Source organism: Apteryx mantelli, chromosome Z (genome assembly GCF_036417845.1).
Source record: "Apteryx mantelli isolate bAptMan1 chromosome Z, bAptMan1.hap1, whole genome shotgun sequence".
NCBI classification, from domain to species: Eukaryota; Metazoa; Chordata; class Aves; order Apterygiformes; family Apterygidae; genus Apteryx; species Apteryx mantelli.
This window is the reverse complement of record NC_090020.1, coordinates 8366292-8386063: the sequence shown is the minus strand read 5'-3', so window position 1 is coordinate 8386063 and position 19772 is coordinate 8366292. Positions and strand designations below refer to the sequence as shown.

The following is a 19772-nucleotide window of genomic DNA, read 5'->3' as shown; positions in this document are numbered from 1 at the left end:
TGAACTACAGAGTCTGGAATCCTCTCTTTCAAACAGTGGAAAAAGATTAAACTTCTCAAATGTGCTAACTTCCCAGTAATCATTAATAAGAGCTGTGATGTCAACTGATTATTTTTTATTGCAAGAGTCCAAAAGTTGATGTCTCTTTCACACAGCAAACTTATGCGTGCCCTAGCATACAGAAAAGACTATGACTTTCCATATATCTGGTGTTTGAAATTGCTAAACCAGCTTTTTTCAAAATCTTTGTTCCTAACGTTTTGTGGAGGCAAGGAAGAGGCATTATCCAACCATAAATCATCTTTATCCATTATTTTGTGTTTTCTTTCTGGAAGCAACTGTTAGAACAATGAACTTACTAAGTAGGAACCAAGCACCGAATAAGTCACTGTAGGACTGAGATGTGGGATTTCTGTATAGTATATAGAGCTTTTACAGAAAAAGATATATTTTCTTAAAATACATAAGTCTATGTACATATCTTACAGTGCTATCAAATGTATTAAGTAGATGGAAAATTCCCTTTCATCTCAGTTCCAGAAGCATTGAAGATTGAGTTCTTTGAAGATACATGCAGCAAAGCTTCATGTTTTGTAATCACATCTGTAGCAATGTCAGTCCGGGCTCTGTGTGGGGAGAAGATTTAAGCAAACTAATGCTTAGGCTCAATTTCAATTCCAGATCTTCTCTGACAGGGGGAGTGTAGAAATAATGTGAGCATCTTGAGAAATTTCAAATACCGTCAACTCCTGAGACAAAACATAAGGGTAACTGCTAATCGCCATCTAAACTAGGCTTTCACCCATCTTATGGGGCAGTGCTTTGTCTTCCTTGGGTCTTGTGAAGTTAAGCAACACATAGAAAGGTATCCATTCTGCAGCTTCAGCAATAGCAAATTGATAAGCACATAGTGATAGAAGAAAACAGTCCTATTATTTTAATCCAGAAGAAACCTGCTCCAAGTAGAATATGCAAAACCCTTCTGCTTTTCCAGACTGTTGCAGCAGAATTTCCTGTTAAAAATGGAGTTAAAAGATGCAATCTCTTCCTTATGGAAAAGGAATTGGACATTCCCTCTCATTTTTCTAGAGCATTGAAAGTATTTTACGATAAGTTTTATAAGTAGCTAAAGTAATGCTTTGTGTTAATTTACATAAGCCGTGTTATCTGCATAGATGTACAATACAACTACTACATACCACTAAGTTAGTTAAAATGCACACAGAAATACCTGGAGCTGTGGTCTGTTGCCGAAAAGAAGATGTTTTAGTCATACAGTTTGATTTCATTTTTTCCAGGCTCCAAACGAATGTTTCATAATGGCAAGGATTATATCTAGGACATCATTTCATGAGATAACAAATTATTTTTTGGCCATACTAGCCTTATTTAATCTACTGAGATGCTGACAGGGGGGACCTAACATGTTAGGTTACAGAACAAGTATATTTTAAACAAGGAAATGGGAGACCATCCACCATTTAAGCTTAGTGCAGGAAGGTGATACATGCACTAAAACACTGGATTCAGCTGCACATTTCTTCAACATCAAAAATTTTGAAAGAATAATTAACATTTCTCCATTTCTGAAAATCCATTTGTGTCCCAGCTGCAACATCCTCCATTACAAAGCTTTTGATTTTGATCACTGATAGATTATCAGACGTCTTGTACTTCACTGTGATTCCCCAGTCATGCTGGCAATTAGTATTTTGGCAATACATCTTGCTTTTTTTCATAAAATCATGAAACTGGACTGGTTTCTTATGAGGCTTTATTATATAACGCTCCTTGAATGCTTCTCCAAGAATGGTGTGATGAGATTTGTGGAATGACATATGCCAGAAGTGTTTAATAGGAGAAACACCATTCCTCACTTTTTTTTTTTTTTTTTTTTTTTGACATTTCCCTTCACCTCACACATCTCTCATGGAAGTTAACATTTCACTAGTAATGTGCTTCCTGTCATTTGGCAGGCTCAACTTCCAGCCCCTTTTGCTCGTTAGCCTTTTGTTTCCATCAAGTGCAAAGTACTAGTAAAGCACCAGGCCTTGGCTCATCAAAAACAAAGTTTTTATATATCACTGGTCACTAGTTTCTGCCCATTTAAACTTGCTCAGCTTCTCTGAAAAACCACACTTGCAGTATATGAACCTTTGTGCATAAAACCAACAAAGAATTGTTTGGACAATGAACAACTGAGGGCCTCATGTTTCCCACTAATTTTGACTGTATGACCCCAGCTATCCATAAAGGGTGATGAAAACACTTTGCAGTGGTGGAAGTAACTCTTACAAGTTGAAGGAGTTACAGCTGTTTACTTTTGTAACATATATAATCAAAGGTTAAAAAAATGAATACCTTAATTTGAAAGCATCTGTAGTACTTGTGCTGGAAGAACTTGTGCTAGAGTCTGAAAACTCTGATTCCTCCTGGAAACATAGCTTACATTAAGCGTGTGGGCTGCAATATGAGTTTGCAGGGATTATTTAAAAGGTTAGGAGGGGTTATCTGCACAGCATCAATTTGAAGCTCTTTTTAAAGAGTTTTCTGAACTCTGAGGCTTTTGGCACAGCCATACATGATAACCCAGCACCACAAAATAGACTGCTAACAGTCAGAGTTGCATGTCAGATATTCATTGTTATTAGTCAAAGAGATGTAATTAGGTTTTCAGAGGCTGGGCTATCACAAACTCCTCATCCATTGATTTTCCCTCTGCAGAGGAGTAGCTGGACTCAATCAAAATTCCAAAAACAGTTGGTAAATAAAGGTTTTGCGTGATTAAAAAGGGAAGTGCCTTGAAGGTAAGCACTCTAACCCTCAGCTGTGGCCTGAAGCCCCTCATCACATCACCCATTGTTTTTTAGAGCAGCACAGTTAGAAGAGAATGAGCTTCAAAAAACAAATCTCAGAACGAGAAAGGCTGCAAGTGCTCCAGAAGAGGTTTTATTTCATGATCACCACCTTTCATGCATAGAGGATTGGCTTCCTGGGCCTTCATAGACATTCCTAAAGCCCCAGCTCCTTATGCTGAAGGAGATGCTAATGGGCTCTCACTCCATCATAGCTCTTTCTAATTGAGCCTAAGCAAGGCCTCCAGAAAGATCTTGATAAAAGTGTCTCTATGAAATGCCTAGATGCAATGTAAACTACCTAAAGAATGGAAGAGAAAATAATACTGAAGCATTGCTGGGGTCCTCTTATAAAACCATGGTCTCTGTTGCCCTTCAGAACACACCACTGGCCCATAAGCGAAGGAGCTAAACAATGAGCTGATCTCTCTATAGTACTTCGTACTGATAATATGCACTCAACAAAAATAGTGGGGGGAAAAAATCAGCTGCAGGAAGACTTCCACATGAGAAGCTTATGCTGATAGGGAAAGTAAATATCCAGCAATTACACTAATAGGTTGTGCACTGACAATCACACAGTTATCCACAACATATATTCACTTCTAAGAGTCAGGAAAACTGACCCAATTGTGTATTACTGCATATCTGCACACCTGGTATGTACCAGCTACCATCATAACACGCTACAGAAGTTGCTAGCTTTGGTGCTGTGGTTTACTGATCTACCCCAGAAATTTTTCTACCCGAGTCGGCACAAAATAGCCTGTTCTCCACACTGAACAATACCATTAGTCCAATAATGCTGATTTCCCTGGAGTTCATGGATGCAAGTTTCCGTATAGAGGCATACCTTTATAACTCTGATGTCATCTGTATTGTAAGCATATGATTTGCATTTTCCACACGGGAGATTTTTTTTGCCTTCCACTACCTTTGGTCTTGTATCTTTCTTCCTGGAATCTTGTAACACTTTTTCCCTCATTTGCAGGTTATATATCTTTAAAATAAATACAAATCAAGATTATAAAAAGCAAAATACATTACAAAATTGAGAGAAGTGCCAGTGTCTGTGTGAACGCAGGTCAAGATGGTTAACTAAGCTGTCCTGATACGCAACATCTAGGAACCTCCTCCATTTAAACAAACAAAACAACCTATCTCTGATTCTCGTAATTCTAGGAACTCTTATCTAAGAAAGAACTTGGTACATTTGTCAGGGTCAGAATGCAATGCTAGAGTAAGCCTACATGATGGACAGCATTTGTTCCCTCCCCCCTCATCCCCGCCTTTGGTCATAACCCTAACAAAGTGCCTGCGAAGGCTAGGTCATATGAGACTCCCTGCAGTGCTGCTGCTCCGGGGAGCTCGCAGTTCGGAAAGAAGGCTCTAGGCACCACAGGAATGGCAGGCAGAGAAGGGGACAGGTGTCCCAGCCATAGAGCTGGGAGCCTGCAGCTCGTGCAGAGACTGACTCCTCCAAGAAGAACAAGAAGCAACCAAACCAGGCCTCAGAGGTAGAGAAGAAACTTCACAAAGACTAAAGGGAGTTGGGCAGCCTTTGTTGCAGCTCAGTGTCGCTGAAAGCACACCCGGAAACATGGGCTCATATGCTAGTCCACGGGCATGTGGCAGAATTATATACAACCCCTTTTTATTTCTATTGGCTGCCTGAGTCTTTAAGTTTTTTCTATCTAGAAACTATTCCAAGTTACAGTGTAATAAAACTTGGCTTCTTCCAGCCTTCTCTAGGAAGACCCTTCTCCCTGACCAGAGGTCCATCACAGCTGGCTTAGCCCAAGATACCTCTTGCACATCACCTGAGCAGCAAGAGTCCTTAATGCTCCTTCTTACTTTCAAGATGTTTTCTGATCTAAGTGCACAGTGCCCTCCCTGTGGGGTTAATGTAAAGCACTGTATTTACGCTGGTATGTTCTACTAGGCTTGTTCATCTGCCAAACATTGCTTGGAGCAAAGATGAACAGTATTGCAGGCAAAAGAGGTCACCAGCAGAGCGTAAACAAGCCCGAATGTCATCCTGTTAATGTCCCAGAGTATTCAGCAAAGGTCTCTTGAAATCTCCCAGAAAACACTGCTCTGAAATCAATAACCAGTTGGCATGACAACAAATAACTTAGAAGAGCACTTTCATGGGCCTGCAGAAACGCTAAAGTGGTTTTCAACATGCATATAGACAGCCATATTACAATCATCAGCTTCGTTTAAGTAATCCCATCTGCTTACCCACAGTTCCAAGCAGATATGCCAATATTTTTCTTCCAGTGCACAGAATAGCTTTGATTTTATTTTTAAGATGAGTAGTTTATATAATTCCACCTCAACCTCTAAGTTTTTTGCAGTTATGGCCCAGGTGACATGCAACAAGCTAGCAGCACAAACCCTCCATTCACTGCTGATCTAGCCTTAGTCCGAAACCACGTAGAGAGCGTGCTTTCCCCAGGTTATCACTTGGTCTAGATAAAGCCCCAGTGGAGGAAGGGCAGTATTGATTATGCCTGTAGATTTGAGCATGAAAATTCAACATAACTACAAACGTTTCTTGCAGATGTTGCCTCATCCCATTTCTGGAGCTTTTCAATAGCTTCATTCATCATTTCTTCCTTATAACGGTTTTATTTCTCGTTCTCAATTTCTCTTTTGCCCATCATAAGGATGCACTTGCTGTCTCTTGCCCTTCCACGACCTGTAGAGCAATACATTTATCTTCTTCAGTTATGCTAACAAGAGGTGCAAAAGGGGCAGCTATGCCATAAAAAGAGCATTTAGAACCTTCTGTGTGGCTTTCATTTCCCATGTCCATCTTCAAAGTCAGATAATGCTGCTTCCCAAACAGCGTTCCCTTATCTCACGTTTCCTTGATCACAAACTAGAACAAGATGCCCCATTCCAGGTGTCCTCATTCACATCTCCCAGCCTGTGCTTATTGCCTGCTTCTATAACATCCCTCAGTTAAGCTCAGGCTTGCTTGACACACTAATTATTTCACAGCATCTTGCTGCCTTCTTGGAGAAAGAAAAGCTAGAGGAGAAAATTATTGGCTAGTTTTCTGCCCTGGTATTTGGTGCCTATCAAAGAATTCTATCACAAAAAAACGAGGAACTGGAAAAATACAGCACAGGCAAGAAAACAGACGACTAGAGGAAATGCCATCTCTTCTACCTGTGCCTCCTGCCTGCCTGCTTTTCACCGCTGGCACACCAGCAAACTAAGAAACACAGGGATCTCACACCAGTTTGAAAGTATTTCTGTTAGAAAAAGTGTTCACGTTTACTTCTGAGCTCCCACTCCCCCCAAATCATCATTTATGTGGATGAAAAACCCAACTTATTTTCTTTGCATCTTTAATGGCATATTAAGAACAAGCACTACCTTCTCACCCTTAGGCAAGTGAATTCTGGACCAATTATTTCATTATAAGACAAAAATCAAAAATTAAAAAAGGACACAAATTCTGAAAGTCAGAGAACTGAGTACAAAGGAGATCATTTCCTGTCAAGTTATCAAGTCAATTACTCAGATGATGCAATAAAATATTGCAGATGCACATTTAAAAGAGTTATGCAGTATGATATTTAGAAAAGTTCATCCGAAACCAGTATGTATTGTGGCTCTTTATTCCCCTCTAGTGGCTAGCTTATAAAATAACCTTTGAGTCAAGACACAAACAGAAATTCATTTTTATCTTGAGTGTTAGAAGTCCATGTATGCAAAGGTCTAGCACTTGGTGCTTATCAGCGTGTACTAATGGGTAGCTGGGCTGGTTAATAAGCCACTGGGCAGCAGAGGGCTTTCAGAGACCAAGGCAATGCATGATACTCCATTACAGTAGTCCTTCCTAAGTTCTCCCAAAACAGCACAACTTGCAGTATTTCTGACTACAACTCTTCTAGTGATAAAATACAGGCATATTTTCCTATTTCTAGATCAAAAGGGAAGACCAACAGATGAGGCATTGTATTTTCTCATTTCTCATTTTAGAAGCTTTAAAAAGAAATGTCTTACAGCTACTAGGGCTCTTGTCTTAGCAAAGAGAAGGGTGTGGGTCTGTGGGTTATAGTGGTATGCTTCATCCAAGGTGCTGGCAAGCTCTTCCAGTTTAGGATTCTCACTGGATTCATCTTTTGAAAGGGCAATCAGCTCCTCTTCTTTATCTGGAAGATGACAGCAGTGTCTTAACTTACCTTCTTTACCGTAGAAAACAGAGTTCTCACTCAAACCTACTATCAAATGCCACTCACGTTCTCTTTAACATCTGTTTTTACTTTCTTACCTGTGTTCTTTCAGATGCATGGAAAGAAAGCTATTGTTTAAATATGACAAAAACCCCAGAAAGCATTTTCTGAATCTCACATTTTATAGCAAACTGACAGCAACAGAGCACCTGTGCGAAGTCCTGAGCATCAGAAGACAGCAACAAAACGCAGCTCTTGCAAACAGCGACACTATTTCTTCTTGGGGAACAGCAGACACCAGAGGGCAGACACTCCAGGAATGATTTAGAAATCTCTCCGACTTACACAGTCTGCATAGGATCGTAGTCTGGTTTACAGTACACCATTACTAAACCAGAAGTAGAACAGCTTAACCTCCAACTTTCCAATCAGACAGGTGCACAGGGGCTGCGTGCTACGTCCCAGCATTATGGGACTCATTCAGCAGTGAGCAGTGTATACCCAGATGTGCCTTATCCGAAGTTGCCAGCGCTAGTGATTGTAGAGCATGCCCCTCCATGTGGGGCACATCCCAAAGGACAGCACTGCCTCATATCCAGGTCAGGCATGCAAGCACCTACTACAGCATGTAGCTACAATTACTACTGTGTCCTTAGCTCCCGCACTAGAGGCTGGTAGTTCTAGAAAGTGGGATTGCCACTGCTTATCCAAACACTACATTTGCACCCACAGGGGCACTGGCTCTTCTCAACAGTGCAAAGCTTGTGGGGAAGAAACAAAACAAAACAAAACAAAACCAACCACTATTCCAGACTATAATGGACCATTCTACACAAAGCCCTCTCCTCCCCTGCAGCTGTCAGAGGGACTGTGTGAAACACCTTGAAATTTGGCTGTCAGGTGCTGCTCTAGCTCTGTGAATGGTCCGTTTTTGACATCTGTGAAAAATTCCATTAGGTAGGCTAAAGCATCTTGGGTGCAGGCATCTTCACAGATCATGAGGGCATCGCTGAATTTCTGCTCAGAGACAGAAAGACACAAACATGTCAGAGCCTCATTTTTCACAGCACAGAGGATAAATGCAAATCTTATTTAGCTAGATTAATTATCACAAAGTTGTGTCATTCTATTTGCAGAGCAACACAAGCATTACAAAGTCTCCTCTGCTCTGTGTTTTTCTTCCTAAATATCTCTACATACAGCTCCTACACAGAACACTAAATGCTTCAGCCTGTGTCAAATAAAATGATTAGTTTCAAAGCCTCATCCTAGCTGAACACGCCAGTATCGTAAGGAACAGAGTGGCTCCACCTCTGTATGGAAGGAAAGCAGAAACACGCTTACCCTCAGGTGTTCAGTGCAAATGAAATGGCTCTACAAATACTGCTCTCCTCCTCCTCATCAGCCAGTTGCAACAGTCTGCATTTCTTCTGAGTTTCAACTATCCAGTGTCCATATTTCTGTGTTCCGAAGTCATTCCAGGTAATTTGGGAGACGGCGTCTAGTAAAAAAAAAGAGGAAACAAGCATTTGTTCATTTTGACTAACAAATAACCAGAACAGCTAGCCAGAAGATAATGCATTTTCCATGAATGTTAAGTCTAAAAAGACCTGTGCAAAAGAACGCTGAATTGCTGAGGCTGGCAGGCACCTCCGGAGGTCTCTAGTCCAACCCCCCTGCTCAAAGCAAGGCCAACTGCAGCAGGTTGCTCAGGGCTTTGTACAGTCCAGTTTCAAGCATCTCCAAGGATGGAGACACCACAACATCTCTGGGCAACCTGATCCAGTGCTCCCTTGCCCTCACACCAAAGAAGTCCTTCCTTACGTTTAAGTGGATTTTCCTGTATTTCAGTTTGTGCCCGTTGCCTCTCATCCTGTCTCTGGGCGCCATTTGAGAAGACCATTTGTCTTCTTTACTCCCTCTATTTGAAATTACACCCAGAACTTAGGCTAGAATTAACCCTGTACAATTTAACTGAGGACCTATGCCTACACACACATCTGTAGGGTCTTTACTGAGAAAATAGAGCTCATTTTCCCCATAGGAAGCCCGCAGTATTCAGTATTCATTTGCTGAATGATCAATAGTTCTTAAAGGCACATTATCCAAGGCCTATTCTCGAGGCGGAACTAGTCCTTACATGTTTCTCTCAGACATGCTCTAAGAAGTGCTTCACAAACATCAATAATCTAATAATCTTCTGAAAGTCCACAGAAGGAAAGCTAATGGCATTCACCTTTTATGCAAGAGAAACTGTGATGCAGAAATAAGCCTCAGAAGTCTTTGCTTAGTTCAGTGTGCAGTTTGAAAATCCCACTATATTTGTTCTTGGCGTGGGTTGCTGTTGCCTTTTTTTTTTTTTTTAAGTTCTCCGTGTCTTTTTTTTTTTTAAGTTATCTCTCTCTATCAGACCACTTTCTCTCTTCTCACAGTTGCACACCTCCCTCATTGCAAACCTTCACATCGCTGCGGCTCAGGAAGCTGAAGTCCTACATATTTCCTTTCTTAGGAAGCCATATCCTCTCTCTACTGCTGTTCATGTTCCACAGATCCTCATTTGTAAAATTATCTTAAATATCTTACAACAGGAAATAATGGAGGCCAGGTGAATAGTGGAAACAGGGCAACATGGGCCCAGACATACCAAGAGGACAAAAATGCTGGCAGGAAAAGGTGGGTATGGCACCCCTACGAATCCAAGTGCAACTTAAAGATGCCTGAGATAATATGAGAAGAACTGTCAGAGCAGCAGAAGGAAAAGTAAAATTTTGCTGAAAGGAAGAAATTACAACATTCAGGGTAACACCATAACTGAGACCCTCCTTGTATTCCTTAGCAGGGACTGACCTAGAAAAGAAGTGTTTGGGGAAATGCTTGAATATAAAAACAAACAAACAAAACATATTCACATCAGTGAAATCCAGTTCTTTGCATTTTGAAAGAAAGCCCTTAAGTAGTTCTGTTTCAGTTTTATTCAACATTCAAAATGATTGTGGCAGTGTCAAAAACACGCCGTTTTACCTGCAGGCAACACAATTTGAATTCCAAGTAGAAATATTTCTGATTATCAAACTAGTCACATATATCAGGCAAATAGCTGACTCTTCCACTTGTGATCTCTTATTTAGGAAATAATGCTTAAGGGCAAGTAAAAAGGAAGGAGGGGAAAGGAAGAGGAAAAAGAACGACTGTTCTGGTGGCCACAAGGATTCGCTACTGACGTAACCGAAGACTGAATCTCCAGTTACCGGCGTACTGTAGTACCTTACCCACTGAGTAAATCGTTCTCGTCAGTGCCTCTGTCTCAGACAGCAAACCTGAGATGATGTCCGCAAAGCGATTTTGAAGTCGCATTTTAACCCCTCTGACATCTAGAGACAGGAAATGGAAGTCTGTGGTCTTTCACAGCAGTTCACAACCAACCCTCTGCAAGTGAAACGTTTCCCTGGGCAGCACAGGACAAATCATTGGCTAAAAGAAGGCTGCATGTGGTGCTATGTGCAATCATAACAATGCTTATCATTAACGAGCATTATATTTGCACAGAAAGAAATAGCCCCCATTCTTCACTTGCAAAACTGCACTGGATTTTCTGCCTTGCTGGAAAAAATAAAACAACACCCCCCCCCCCCCCGAAATTCTGGTGTTCATTGAAGAAATGCTTGTTCTTCCTGATTTCATATTTAACATCCCCTTCTGGAATTACATCATGACCACATCTGGGAAGTCACAAGAAATTTAAATGATAAACATCATTTGCAGGGAAGAAGATCCAACAGTGTCTGGTCTAGTTCTCTCCCTTTAAACTCCCTCCATGCTACTCTTAATAAAGCTGTCACGTGGCAGCGTTCACCCAGGGGCTGTCTGATGGGAGCCTTGATTGCAGGTAATGAGACATAGCAGCATTCCCCCTACAGCTGACAAAGCTAAGTCTCCCTGCTCTGCTCTTTCTGCAGGCAAAGTGCACGTTCAGGGACATCTGCCCTGGCTCAGGTGGCACAGGCTAATTTGCTGAGCTTTTTGCTTGGACACAAAAATAAGTCCGTTAGCTCTGCAACGCAATCTGTGCCCAAGCGGACACTGCCCTGCTGTGGGGAAACAGTTAAGCGCATGCTTAAACTCCTTTCAAGCTGGCAGGAAGCAAGGCTGAAGCTTAGTTTTCAGCTTTCAGCTTCACCTGACCAGAGGAGACTGGATAGGAGCCTTAATAATGGTCTTACAAGAAAATAAAAAGGAAACATGCTTGCGTGTTTCTGGCTTGCATATGATGCTCTGCAGATCCTGTATGTGATTTATTTTAAATCACTTCCACTTTTTCCAATGCTGTGAAAAGAAACAGGGAGAGGCGCCATCCTGTCCTTTGAAGGCTTTTTACTCAGGTGGGCAATCATATCTTGCAGTCTCAGTCTCTAAAGACCATGTGAAATTCACCAGGGATGGGGGTGGGGGATCCATCTGCAGCTTACCCAAGTTTTTGGAAATGACTGAGTCTATTTCTGCCTTTGCTATGTGTTGCCACGTCGGATCAGAGTTTGGCCCAGGCACCAGGCATCTTCAGCTTCAAACCTTCCCCGTGCAGCCTTGTTCTTCTCTCCATTTCTCTCTTCTCCTTTGACGTTGAGGTTGAAGAGGTTCAGACCATTTGGAGCTCCTCTGTTAACCCAACGCCCCCTGCCTCTGCTACCCCACCTGCTTCTCAGGGCCCCAGGGGAAGACCAGGCTAGCCACATGGAAAACACTGGTGGAGAGCGACAGCTTATTGCTCTCTCTTTTGCTGCTGATCTTCTTAATTCAGCCTTGAGATACTGCAAAAGTTCCCACGGTGTTTTGACCCTGCAGACATTGCAATACAGAAAACAGGGGAGCCCGAGAGAAATTCAGCCTATTTTTCCCCTCAACTTGCAAGCCAAATTTCTTAAGCGTCTTTGTTTTCAAGCTTTTGCCTGCAAATATCAGGGAGTGATTTTAATATAAAAATCCATACGTGGGAGTTGGGAAGCAGAGGTCAGGATGTGGAAATCTGAATTCAAAGATTAAAATGCAGAGACACATCTGTCTTGTTCAGTCTCTGTGCTGCCCTCAGCCAGTCGTTTCAGGTCAGATCTGGAACTCATCCTGCAAGTAAGTTTGCTTTCAAATAAACACTTGGAAAAGTTTGATCCAACCTTTACCCTCCCCCATCCTTTCTACCCTCTCTACTAAGAGAATTTTTCTAAGAAATCAACCCTGAGCACATGCATGTTCTTACCAGTAGGGGCACACATTACTGTATTTTTCCCATTGATAGGAGGCTGTACAAGCTCAGTCTGGTAACTTCAAGCCTTCTTTGGTTCATAAATAGGTGGGGACTGGTCAATCACTTCTAGAAAAGATTGACAAGTGATGCTCAAACCATGTTCTTGTGAAGAATATCACAACAGAAATGCATAAAATATATTGTCCCACATACTGTCTAAAATGAAAGGGGTAATATCTTTGCAATCTGTACAGAGCATTCTCAGACAGAAAAGGCTTTTAACAGGTCATATGTAGCAAAGAAGAATTTTACATAGTTTTTATGACAACTTAGGTGCACACCAAACTTAGCTGGCCAGCATTAACAGCATTAACAGCATTAACAGCTTAAATATTCGTAGGTCTGGAACAAGGCAGAGCTGTCCTGTGAATTTCCATCTTGCAAAGTCCTTGTAACTAGCTGCATACCATCTCTGAGGAAGCACTCATCAGAAAGTCTTTCAGAATAGAAATTATAAACTAGATGGGCCAAATTTATGTCAGGCCTGAATTTTTTCAGATGCACTAGCTTTCCAAATGTTACATAGCTCCATAAATACCACCTGAAAAATAAAATAGCTGTGAACAGTCCTTCTCAGGAGTCACAAAGAGCAACAACACCTTCCTCTTTTACACAACATCACTAATTTATTATTATCAGTCCATCCCCAGCTGTGACTGGTGAGTACCAACCGTTATCAGTCACTAGCAATGACACTGAGCTACAGCTGGGTAACAATACAGCTGCTTCACATCTGGAGGCAGTGCAAACAAGCACGTGTGTCTTCAGCTTGTTCTGTGACACCACATTTAGCCAATAGACTCAGATCGGACGTTTCATTTTTGCACTACAGCCATCTCTCTGGCTGCAGAAAAAAACTGCACCTGAAGGACTCTCAGAGCGTTCCCATTTCAGGCACAACCAGTAAGTGCAGAGTTTCATTGCCCACCAGATGAAATGGCCTTTCCTCAGTCCACAAAGGCTCACAGACAGCTCACAGCAGCCGTTAAACACGGATCAGATCAAGAAGCAGAGCTTGGTAGCTCAGTCTGGTGCCTGTGTGGGTGACCGGGAAGGTGCAGGCAAACTGCTGCTTCGGTTCTCCCCCTCGGCGTCTGCTCCTCGCCACCTCGCCAAAAAAGCTCACGGGAAAATGAGGTGAAGTGCTGACCCTGACACAGCTCTCCTGCTCCTAGAGCCGCCGCCACGCTGGAAGGTCAGTCACGCAGAACACAAGTTTCAAATGCATACATTTCAAGCAAGAAATGATGTAGCTGCTTGAATGAAACTATTGTTTTGCAGCACTTCCCTGACACAAACAACTCTGCTAACAAATAGATCAAATTTTTTTAGTGGGGAAAGATCTCTTAATTTATTATTAATTATTATTCCATATGTTGCCTTAGAGGAAAACTGGGTCTCTTGAAGCCATCTGGTTTCTCATTGCGCTGGAGGAAAGCCACTGCCTGTTTCGTGCTCTTGAATATGATCTGGAAAATGGAAATGTGATGTGCACACGATCCAGATGTCTGGTTATCTCTGTGTTCCCACACAAAAAGGAAGGGAAGACATCTGGATCGCAGCGTTCGTCCCATTAGACGGTAACGTGCCAGTTGCATCAAGATCACATTTGCCCAAACTGCTTACAGTCATTGAAAAAATTAAATGCTGCCTTCTATCATGTTTCTTGGAAAGACATTATATTGGATGGTGTCTCTGTTACCGTAACCGCTATGTATGTCCTCACTCCCCTTTGCGGGAAGGAGCAATGTCAATTTCTCTTTGCAAAAGACCATTACTTCACAATCTTATACAGGGTGTGTAAGAAAAAAAGTTATTAACCAAGGTGTAACACAGCGATATTACAGTGATCATGGCTTTAATAGTGATGAAATAAGAAGAGCTTAGTGCTGCAAGCTGTTAAAGGTTGCTAACTCCTTTAGCTCCAGAAGTAGAAGCCCATGACATTAGTGCCAACGCCCTATATCAAATCCTGCAAGCAGACCTGGCAGGGCATTTTTGCGTTAATGTTGGCCAGTTCTTCCCAGAAGAGAAAAAACGTAGCACGTTTAAAGGCATTCTGATGGCAGACTGGCACAGCTGGTAATATAATACGCTTGCCATCTCTATTTGACATCTCTCTGGACACAGAGCCCAAAGCAGATGGTGTTACTCAGGTTTTCTCAGTTAACTTTTGTTCACTTGCTTCCCTTTGCTCTGCTCTTCCTCCAGAGAGCTTTGTCTACTCCAGTTTGAGGCTTAGAGACTAGATGCAAACCTTCTGCGATCATCTGGCCAGGTACTAATACTGCAAACTTTAGGTGGGTGGAGGAGGCTCAAAGAAACACCAGCATATTCAGATTACTTTGGGGAACGGGTACTACATCAAAGAGCTGGGACTTCTGCATGGAGCCTGTTCATCTAACTTCTGCACTTTGTTTACATCTTCCTTAAACAGCTAGATCTGTGCGCCTGCTGCTGGCTTTTCCAGCAGGACAATTTTAGCCAAGACACTGTCTACTCTTAAATCAACCACAACAGAATTATCAAGCCATATCTTTCAAACTGGGACTTGCATAAACAGTGCACTAAAAAAATCCCCTAACATTTAGTGTTGTGACAAAGTAGAAAAAAAATCTATGCAAGATGTATGACAACCCCATGAATTTGCAAATTAGGATCCAAAGACAGTCTTCCACTGGTTTACAGTAAATGCTGAGGCATAACTGGAGCATCAAGCAGCAGATTTAGGTTCATATTCCTTCCTTTTTATTTTTATTTTTTTAGTACAACACTTACAGAACAACTTTACTGTAATGCAGCAAATCTGTGGAGTATTCCAGTTAGCCAATAGCATTTTTAAATCATACTTATTCTGGCATTTCTTACTGAAAACAATAGAAGAACAACCAGTGGTGATAAATTTGTTTGTGGAAATTTAAATATATTTGTGTGTGGAAGTATATATTTGATAACATGTAGTCTGTTTTATTTTGGGTCTTAATATTCATGTGAATTAATTATATGCTTTGTTCTGGGTCATCATTTATGTATATATCGTTTACGTATATTTATGCATTTTATCTGCAGACAACTTATTAGTGTTCTGACTCCACCCAGTAGTAATGCCACATCCCATGGCTATAGGATTTGGGCAGTTCTTGCATATTTGTGGTTATTTTCACAATATCCCTGCAGGGGCTAAGGAAGTATGCTTCTTTTGAGGTTGCATTTGAGGAACTGGTATAAAGAAGGTCAGATTTTCAAAAATGCTTTATTTGTTTATAGGCAGGTGGGTAATAGATTTTTCAAAAATCATCCTGGCAACATGGCCCTTAAACCTCTTTGCCAGCTTCAGAAAAAATCCACAAGATGCCAAGCAGCTTTTTTAAGTACATGAACATTTTTGAATTAACTGGCCCATGGTCAGATGGTGAGTTTGAGTTGATGTCAATGCCAGAAGTAGAACCTAAATCCTGCAGCATATTACTGAAGAAGACCATCCTTTCCTCCAAGGGGAGGGAAGTCTGCAAAGGATATTTCCTATAAGAAAGCTCATGAAAATGGCTTGAGGACGACTGAGGTGGGAAGGAACGTTAGAGCCAAGTCTAGCTGTCAGCAGCGCATCAGAGCTGCTGTATTGCCACAAAGCAGACCCAGAACATGCTGCTAGCAAGAGAGCTTTGCAGGCACCACTGGCTTGGGATATCAGCATGCTTGATTTCCTCGTGGTTCCACACGTTTTTTTCCTGCAAATTTTAAGTATATGTAATTCCATTGAGTTAATTAGAGAAACTCCCAATTTGTGTTCGTAAGTCAGAGAAAAATCAAGCATCTGTTTTTTCTTGTTCATGTATATGGCTTTGTGAAATACATGTTGTTGAGAGCACCCAGGTAAGTATCCTTGCAATGGATGCATTACAAGAAAGATGCATACCTTGCAAGTGTACTTGTCTCTGATGGTTTGTTGGTGTACGAGGCAATAAATGCTGCAGTTGACTAAATGCCATAGAACAGAAGTTTATTGTAATTATGCTACAAAGGAGTGAATGTTATTGCTAATATAGTACAAGAAAAGAAGAAAGTTGTATCCCTGTCTCTGCTTGAGAGAGTTTAGCAACAGTATACTGCTTAGGACTGAGATTTTCAGAGCAGGAGAATCTGGAATGGAAACATGATGAAGAACCTATTTAGAGAGGTTACGAAAAAAACATTTTTAGCCTTGTTGCCTCTCTTATCTTGAGCTACGACTGGTTCTAATTTCATTTACCAATGTCTACAGAGGGGTCATTGGAAAAGCTGGTAGTTTTGGATTTGTTTGTTTGTTTTAATAGGCTTGGCTAAGAAGAGACTGTTTGGATGAAAGATCTGGCCGATGAAGGCTGATGATTTGCCCATGTGTTTTGAGGCCAGGCCCTCTTTTCTCACTTTGAAACAATCTGGAATCTGTGCCTTCGCATTCAGAGCTTATATTGCTTTGCTAACCGCAAGCAATTGGAAGTCATGAGTCAGACCTTGAAAATGCCACATGATTATGTCAATATTTTAATTTTTTTTAAGACAATAATAAAGACATTTGGGATTTGTGTTGTCTTTCAGTGTCTGAGCTTTGAAGGGTATATGTGGTTCAGGTTTTCAAAGTCTTCTTTGCAGCTACAGGCACATGAAATGATGTTTCCTTTTGATGGGAGATAGAACATTTCATACAATTTCATGATGCCAAGAACAGACTTTTAGGAAAGGCAGAATCAATCAGAAAACAACAACAAAGGCCTTTGCAGGAGACATCTGGCACTCAAAGTATAATCTCTAGGGCTGATAACAGCATGCCTTGGATTGGGGTGCAGTTTCAGTTTAGGGTCATCATTCTGGAGACTTTGCCATTTCCTTACTGAGAAAACAAGACTGCAACTTTGTGACCGGTTATGGCAATTAAATACTCCAAAACATTGCGTTTGGTTCAAGGCACATTGGCCTTTAGGACAAGGACTGGGAGAGGCTCAGGCAATGATGTTCCATCTTTTTGGTGGAAGACAAGAGGGACAGGAAACACTGGCACATGCCCAGCTTGCTTTTTCCCTTTTCTTCTCAAAATCAAGAGCGTGGCCATTAGTAGAAATTTTCATCTATCCTAAAACTATTGGCTGAGGAAACAGAATAGACTTTACAGCTTGGAAAACACAGCAATCCAGATGCTTGTTAAAACACATGGAACATGGATTTTGCAAAGATATAAGTTCAGATATTTTTGCCTCTTCGTCAGCAGTCTGATCAGTTACCAGGCTTTTCTGAAAACAGCTTAGTGGAAGAACGTTTTAAGGAAAGATTTCTGGAAATCCTTCCCCTGTGGGAGAGGAGTATGAATGTGTTTGGAAACGTAGCAAATGAAAAATGAGGGCTCACATAACAGACTCCTGGGAAATGCAGTGAAAATCTTTGTACTGTGTAGTGTTTGTAGAGTAGCCTATAAAACATAGGTTTACAGGACAGGCTATTAATCTTTCCTTTTCCAAGGTACAGGGAAACTTTTCTGCCTTTTCAAGAGGAATAAAGGAAATAAATAGGTAGTATTCAGAGCAATTTTTTTCTAATATTAAAATATAAAATAGTGCTAAATAGCAACAAGAAATGATAAATAAGCTTTTCATTGAACTGATCTGACTCAGGAATTAAGGCGCAGGAGTGGAATATCCTACAGAAAGATTTAATGAACCACAATCTCCTACCCTGATTCCAGATTAGCCTTTAGGAAGGGCTTTGTACCAGGTTACTTCCAAGAGAGTGAAATCAGTCCAGCCACAATTCAGATTAATGGACTAGATGAAATAACAAGATCACTTTCAGTCACAATTAATCTCACATATTGCAATTTCTTTAATCGAGGAAATCAAAGAAAACAAAGACCTCTCAAGTGATGCAAAAAGAAGGAGAAGGTGGAAACACCTAGCAAAACAGCAATGGCACTCAGCATTGTTATGGGTGAAAACTAAACGTGAGGGTGGCACCAAAGGAAAGGTTGAGTACATATGAATTTTTTCAGCCATCCACACATATTAGAATACATACTCTTTATTTCCCTTTATTATCCAAGTTTATGCCATAATATGACCACAGTTTCTTACAAATACCTTTGTTGTTTTCATATAAAACTGTTACGGAGTAATTCCTCCGCCTAAAGAAGGGCTTTTGCATCTTTCTCATGGCAACTTAAGACCACTTAAAATTCTTGAAAGTTACACCTAAAACTATTAAACTCTAACTACCAGTTAGCAGTGTCTGCTATTTGATTGCGGAGCTCAGCCAGCCTCCTCAAGTGACGTCAAATCAGAAAGGTTTCAGGAGGTTCAAGTTAAGCACGTTATAATATTTAACTGTATTTACAAGCAAATAGGAACTCTGGTTTTAATATTAAACCTTCCAGCATAGCCAAAAGGCTAGTTGTAAGCTTTTCATGTTTGTCAGGACAAGAGCTATCAGCAATTCCCCAAGAATGCACTTTTAATCTGTTTCTTACAAAACCAGCCAAGCCTTACAGCCAAGGCTGAAGACCTGTCGTTGCTGCTTCTGCCAAAGGGAAAACTGTCATGGGCATCAGTGGCAGCAGGGCTGCGCTTCAGTGTCCTCCTCACCATAAAACTAAGGATTTTGAAAGAGGTAAATTGAACATGAGCACACATTTCTGTGCTTATCTGAGCCACATTTTGAGGGATTTATGGTAAGGTAAAGCATGTGTCTTGCTTTAATTTCTGGCACAAGAATATATTTTGCCCTAAAATCTCAATTAAAAAAATGCAGGAAGCTTAACCTTAGGGACAACTGTCTTCTGTGTGAATGAAGGACATATAGGAAGTGAAAGGACAATAGAAAAGACTTTCTAAAAGCTGGCATACGAACTTTGAAGCGCAAAATACTGCTTTCACGTTTTCTCTCCGGGATGGTTGACAGAGTCATTAGACAGTGTAGTCGGACCATTACGTACGACAGCGTTGCATTCCAGCTATCTGGTGATCATGCACCACTGTGTGATTGAAAGTTAGTGAAAATCCTTTGTGTGTGCAATGACGGGTTACGGAAGCATCTCTAAGATGAACATTTCCACCAGCACGCTGCCTATGTCTTCGCTGCGTGAGCGAAAGGGAACTTGTCTACCGTTCGGTGGGTCTTTATACAGCAGAGTCCAAGAAGTTATCTGTGCCTGTGCAGCAGTGCTATAAAAAGTTGTTTTTTTACCCAGAAGACCTGCAAACACAGTTTTTCTTGAGACACCACTGTTAAAGAGCAAAATGGAAGAGATCGCTGTACACTCCCAGTTGCGTCCACCATGTCGTTGGACATCCACAGTGTGTTAACCATGGCCCTAATTCTTATGCCTTAGTAATACAAATGGCAAAGCCTTTTGTTCTGGCTGATTTTTGGAGTTTCAAAAGTTTTCTATTCCATTATACACTT

At 41.2% G+C, this 19772-nt stretch overlaps 1 protein-coding gene across 1 annotated transcript; it reads right to left on the bottom strand.

The window, feature by feature from the left end:
• Positions 1–1526: 1526 nt before the first annotated feature.
• Positions 1527–19676, bottom strand: RIGI (RNA sensor RIG-I). Its single transcript, XM_067315968.1, is given in 10 exon segments — positions 1527–1825; positions 3708–3855; positions 5411–5559; positions 6036–6081; positions 6879–7027; positions 7930–8065; positions 8393–8418; positions 8421–8549; positions 10318–10447; positions 19554–19676. Coding segments are annotated over 10 exon segments (1335 nt in total).
• Between the last annotated feature and the right edge of the window lie 96 nt (positions 19677–19772).